A 6,238-nucleotide genomic window follows, 5' to 3' on the forward strand; every position below is an offset into this window, starting at 1 on the left:
TCTCAACCCTAACCCTACTCATAATCTAAAATTCTAAATCTTATCCTACCGACCCTACTCGCATAAACATAAAAAACTTTTAAACAAATATAAAATTCAACCATTACAAATTTCATACATATTAATAAAATAGAAAATAAAAAAACTAAATTTAAATTAAAATTAATAACTATAAAATCTTAAAGAAATTCAGTATAAAATTATAAATAATATAACCATCAATTAGCTTAGTGTCTAGTGATTATTTTAAATTTTTATAAAAAGAAGATTGTGAGTTCAAGATTTACTTTTTTCACTACATACATAACTTATATATATATATATATATATATATATATATATATATATATATATATATATATATATATATATATATATATATATATATATATATATATATATCATATAATATATTAGGGGTACGGATTAGAGTACGATGGAGTAGAGTATACTCTAAATTTGTACCCTACCCTATCAGTATACAAATTCGCACAAATAAAAACACAGTCAATTTTAAAAGTGTATTTGGTTTAATTTTTAAAACATGTTCAATTGTCTAAATTTTAAAATATTTTATTTGACTATTATTTTTGTCTGAATGCAAATATGATTCTGTATTTTAATTTTCATTCACTATAAACAAATGATGGCTCTTGGATTTATCTTTCATTAAAAATATTTATTTCTGTTCTGGTTTTGTCATTTAATCTCATTTGTAGGAAGAGATACTAGAAATAATATTTTTTTTCATTTGCCATTCAATCATTAGACTTTTTGTATTTATTTTTTTATGGCTATACTTTGTAAATAAATATTTTTTATATTATTATTTTTAGTACTCTTTTTTAAGTTTTGATTTTTTTAATCAATTTTTCATTTATTTTTCTTATTCATAATATGAATGTTTTTGTTTAGATTTTTTTATGTTCTTTAATAATTTTTAATACCAACGGCTCATTATTCATATATTTTTTAATTATTTTTATTAATGCAAATTCTTTTATGTAATTTTTTATTTTTTGTTTAACTTTGCATAATTTTCATTATATTTTTGAATAAATATGTACTTTATTTACTTATTGTTATTTTTTATAATATAAATTATTAATTTTATTAAAATATAAAATTAAAACAAAAAATACCAAAGAAGAATATTGAAAAATGATGACAAAAAGGAAATACTAAAGAAGAGTACTAGTCTAGTATTGCACAAAAAAATGGCCTAAAAGAAATATCCATTTTCCACACAAAGATATAGAATTATAAATATAAAGTATTTTTTATATAATCATTCTTATTTTTTTATAAATATAAAATATACTAAAGTAGAAAAGACTTTAGTATAGTCATCCATATATTTTATATTCTTCATAACTCTCAATAATAATAGATATAGAAAATTGTCAATTGAAAAGAAAAAAAAGGTTGATTGAAAGAAAAAGGTTAAATTATACGGTTGATTTCTATATTTTTAGTAAAATTATAAATTTGTCCCTTACTTTAAAAAGTTTATAATTGGATTTCTAAAGAGAATTAAAATTTATAATTGATTTAATCGAATATTATCAGAATATGCTAAAAATACTTTGTTAACATAGAAAATAGGTTGAAAAAATTGTGTTAAATCAAACACTTCTTGAAAGATGAAAACTAAATTATAAATTTTAATTTTTTTAAAGACCAATTTACAATTTCACTAAAAATGTAAGAAGTAACTGTGTAATTTAACTAAAAGAAAATGACCATGTTAATTAATTGACTTTTTAAGTAATATAAAATAACGATTCAACTAAGAGATAAAATTTGATAAAAACAAAATCAGTGCAACTAAATATTTATTAAAAATTATCCAAAATCAAATTCAATAACTCAAAACATCGTTAATTTAGTAGGAACCATGATATCCAAGCATGTTAACTGCACCTCCAATTAAATTGAATAGAATAAGCTAAGATATTATACTTGGTTTTCGCTTAGAGTTTTTGTGTGCATGGAACGTTATGTAAAAAGTTTGTATTATTAGTTAGTGAAGAGAAATGCATTATTATTAATTAAAAAAAATATTTCCTGCGAAGTGGTCATCCACGCATGCACTCAAACGAACATAATGCAGTGCTCCAAATTAAACATCATAATTGTAAAATAGTATTCATTTCCTAATGTAATAAATTGATAAAGTAGGAGAGACACTAATAGAATCTGAATCTACAATCTGACGTGCGAAAGAACAATTGATAACAAGTAGAAGAAGATGAAAGACTCAAGAGTGAAAGAAAAGAACAAAAAGAGAGAGAACTAGTGATATATGAATTTTGAATTATTCACATAAAATAAAGACACTCACATTATCAGTGTTTTATGTACAATGATTAAATAGTTAGATAAAATAACAAACCAACTAAATACTAGGTTAGCTCACTGTAAGGAAAAAGAATTGCTGCTACATTTTTTTCTTGCGACGCTTTTAGAGTGTGGACAAAAGGGAGTCAATAACCACGCTTTTATAAAGGTGAGATTGATTAGAGATTTAGTTATATCTTTCTGTGCCATGCTTTAAAAGTGTGGCCAAAAAAGGTTAATCACCACAATTTTATGAGGAGGACGATTGATTAATGATTTAATCACACTTTTTTTGCCACTCTTAAAAAATGTGGCTATAAAAAAATAAACAAGCATGACTAATATGTTTTTCTACTGTCACAATTTTAAAACGTGCCCATATCTTTTAATTATTTGCCACTCTAAAAAAAACTAGCAATAGAGTTTCCTAACTCTAGGTATAACAAACTAAGCATAACAAATCATTAGCGAACTGTACAAGAGCTGAATTTGAATTTGAATTTTATTCATGTTCATGTTTATCATATTTTGTTACAATGATGAGCAATATTTTAAGTCAAAATTATGTGTATTATGAAAACTGAAAACAAGAAAGAAGGAACAAATATTATATTAGATAATTTATGAAAGAGAATTTTTTTGGTGACTCGGTTATAAAAGAGATGATCGTCTTTTTCTTTACTATTAACTATTAACATGCAATAAAAATTTGATTAAAATATGATGTATTTGAAATTCTACAAAAAGATAAAAAATAAGTTCCAAGGTGATGTGAACAAGACAAATTTAGATGGATTAAGATAAGGAATAAAAAAAATAGGATGCAGAAATTAAGGAAACAATGGGAGAAGTGTGAGAGTGGGGATGAAGATAAAAGCGGAAGCACGGACTAGTTGCGATCGAAGTGTACATGCGAATGACACGTTAAAAGAATGGCATCAAACATGCTTGGTTCCCTCAAAGTACAAAAGACCCAATTGTTGTCACTCACCAATAAACAAAGAACAGAACAACATATCTCTCTAACACCAAACCCTTTTACTTTCACCTTAGAATCATGGTGGATAGGGATTCAAGCGGAGCACACATGTCAATAGCAGCTTCTTCCATGTTTCCTGGCTTTAGGTTCTGTCCCACTGACCATGAGTTGATCTCTTATTACCTCAGAAAAAAATTGGATGGTGACGAGGACAGTGTTCAGATTATTTCCGAGCTTGAACTTTGCACCTTTGAGCCTTGGGATTTGCCTGGTCAGTCTTATTCTTTCTTTTTGAATGATGTTGTTGCTTGTTTCTTGAGCCACGTAAATATTTATTATAAAAATGTTTGAAAACAGAAAAATCGTTCATTAAATCAAACGATGAGTGGTTTTTTTTCTCGCGACGAGGGAGAAAGTATCCTAATGGTTCACAAAATAAAAGGGCAACTAAACATGGGTATTGGAGGGTCACATGCAATGAACGACAGATAAAGTCTGGTCAAAATGTGATTGGTACCAAACGCACCTTGGTATTCCATGTCGGCCGAGCTCCTAAAGGCCAGAGAACTGAATGGATTATTCATGAGTACTGCATCAATGACAAATTTCAGGTTAATTGATTCACATATTCTCCTTCCGTTGATTGTGTAAGAGAGTACATGTATTATCAAGATTTAGACTACATCAAATCAAAATCTATTTAGGTAGTTTTGAATTAGTTGGTTAGAGTGAATCTTGGTTTAATTCTTGGGAGTACATAGCACTTTACAAGTGTCAATTCTCCTTATAACTAGCTTTGTTCATTCTTGGGAGTACATAGTATTTAGCATATATTTTCATAAAGACAATTTCACTACTTTCGGTTCACTAGTTACCTTTACATGGCATAAATTTGATATTTACTTAAGTACAATAAGTAACACTTTTGTGTCTCGAATCAGGATTCTTTGGTGGTTTGTCGGCTCAAGAGAAACACAAAATTCCATGCGAGTGATAGTTCTAACAAAGCTTTACGCAAGAGTGGTGGTGGAGTCTCAGAAGGGGTTACAGTTCAAAGGAGCACTTGTGTGCCTATTCAAGATCGTTCTAACAAAACTTCATGCAAGAGTAGTGCTTCACGCAAGAGTAGTTGTGGAGTCTCGGAAGGGATTACAATTCAAAGGAGCACTTGTGCGCCTATTCAAGATCGTTCTAACAAAGCTTCACGCAAGAGTAGTTCTTCACGCAAGAGTAGTTGTGGAGTTTCGAAAGGGGTTACGGTTCAAAGGAGCACTTGTGTGCTTATTCAAGATCGTATTAACAAAGCTTCACGCAAGAATTGTTGTGGAGTCTCAGAAGAAGGAGTTACAGTTCAAAGGAGCACTTGTGTGCCTATTCAAGATAAAGAGGTTGGATGTAGTTCCAAGAAGGGTAACAATAATAATAGTTCTCCTTCTACTACTGCCCAAATTGAATCCAGTCGTATAGTTGCCAATGAAGCCAATCCCAAAGCTTCTTCCGGTCATTCTAAGGTAACTTGAACAATTGCATGAGAAAAGCAAGGAAATTACTTTATATGTTGTGATGTGTGGTTAGAAAGTGCGATGAAATTGAATGAAATTGTGATAACATGTAGGTGGTGGACGAAGTGGGTTATTATGCAGAGATCAACTTAGTTGATATCATCAACTTAGATGAAACAGCACTCTGACGGCCATAGCCCATAGCCACCACAAGGGACAACAAATAGAGAATCACGCGGTTTCTAGATCAAAGGTTTCAACACAACTTCTTGACCAATGCTCCAACCAATCATCAAACAAAATCAACACTTTCCTGCTATACGGTTTGCTGCTCTTCACTTTCTTCGTTTGCACTTTACTAGCTCTAAGCTTTTTTCTTATCGGGAAGTCTCAAACAACTGTATAATATTCTCCAGACCTCTCTCAGAGTTTAATTATGATTATTAATTAGTTAAAAATTTGGATTTTCTAAAATTTGAATTTCACTTTAAAGAATAAAGTGTGATCTTTTACAAATTATTTAAGGATAGAAGATCATATTTTATTCTCTAAAGAAAGAATAAAGTGAAATTCAAACTTTAAAAAATTCAAATCTATTAGTTAGTGTTTGTTAAATTGTATACAAAATTACAAAGAAATATGCACTCTTCATAGCGAAATAGTAAGGACCAGGATTATATTATTCATTACCTTACCAATGTTGAATGTATGAACATCATCACTAATATTAAATAACTAAAAGTATATGATTAAGCAATTGACTAGCACCTTCCTGATCAAATATGAAGATGTAGGCAGTGACATGTGGCTGATGCTGCGAGGAGGATATGGCCGTATGGTCATCGGCATGTCGTTAAATGTAGATTTGGCTCTTATATAGTTATATATGGGAAATTGCACCATCTCCACTATTACGCGTTTATTTTTGAAGGCTAGTATTTGCCCACAAAGATAACCCGCAACTTTTCATGCTTATCCCCTAATTATAAGGTGTAACACCGTTGCCGCTTATATTATACGTCACATTTATGCCCATACCATAAACGGTGTATTAATAATTAGTGATGCAACAATCAAATATAGAATATATATTAAAATAAAAAATAAATTAAATAATAAATATTTATGTATAAATATATGATAATTAATTTATTAGTTGATCTTTTATTATATACACATCATGTTACATTTCGTGTTTCGAAGAGGCAAAGCAACAAGCTTTGATCCTCATTATTCTCCATTCCGTTAAAAGCAATTTTAAAGTATTTAATAATTTATAATATTATTTTCATGCGAGATATAAAAATAACTATTGATTTTAAATGTACTAATCAATTATAAAAAAAATGAATAACTTATATTTTTTTATTAAGAAGGAGGAATAGCTTAGTTAATAGCAACTTTTATTATTTAAACA

General features: G+C 28.7%; 1 protein-coding gene across 1 annotated transcript; it reads left to right on the plus strand.

The window, feature by feature from the left end:
* The first annotated feature begins 3,341 nt into the window (after positions 1-3,341).
* LOC112801747 (NAC domain-containing protein 96) lies at positions 3,342-5,324 on the plus strand. Its single transcript, XM_072236535.1, has 4 exons — positions 3,342-3,590; positions 3,677-3,919; positions 4,247-4,830; positions 4,935-5,324. Exons 1-4 carry the CDS (start codon positions 3,398-3,400, stop codon positions 5,007-5,009), a joined length of 1,095 nt encoding a protein of 364 aa, XP_072092636.1. The 5' UTR covers positions 3,342-3,397; the 3' UTR covers positions 5,010-5,324.
* The last annotated feature ends 914 nt before the right edge of the window (positions 5,325-6,238 follow it).

Source organism: Arachis hypogaea, chromosome 5, assembly GCF_003086295.3.
Source record: "Arachis hypogaea cultivar Tifrunner chromosome 5, arahy.Tifrunner.gnm2.J5K5, whole genome shotgun sequence".
NCBI classification, from domain to species: domain Eukaryota; kingdom Viridiplantae; phylum Streptophyta; class Magnoliopsida; order Fabales; family Fabaceae; genus Arachis; species Arachis hypogaea.

Bases quoted from the DNA above. Each gene is read 5' to 3' on its own strand.
- LOC112801747 (XM_072236535.1), top strand. From the start codon at position 3,398: ATGGTGGATAGGGATTCAAGCGGAGCACACATGTCAATAGCAGCTTCT. The intron at 3,591-3,676 runs GTCAGTCTTATT...GTTTGAAAACAG, and splicing joins TGAGCCTTGGGATTTGCCTG to AAAAATCGTTCATTAAATCA. The intron at 3,920-4,246 runs ACAAATTTCAGG...AGTAACACTTTT, and splicing joins TCATGAGTACTGCATCAATG to GTGTCTCGAATCAGGATTCT.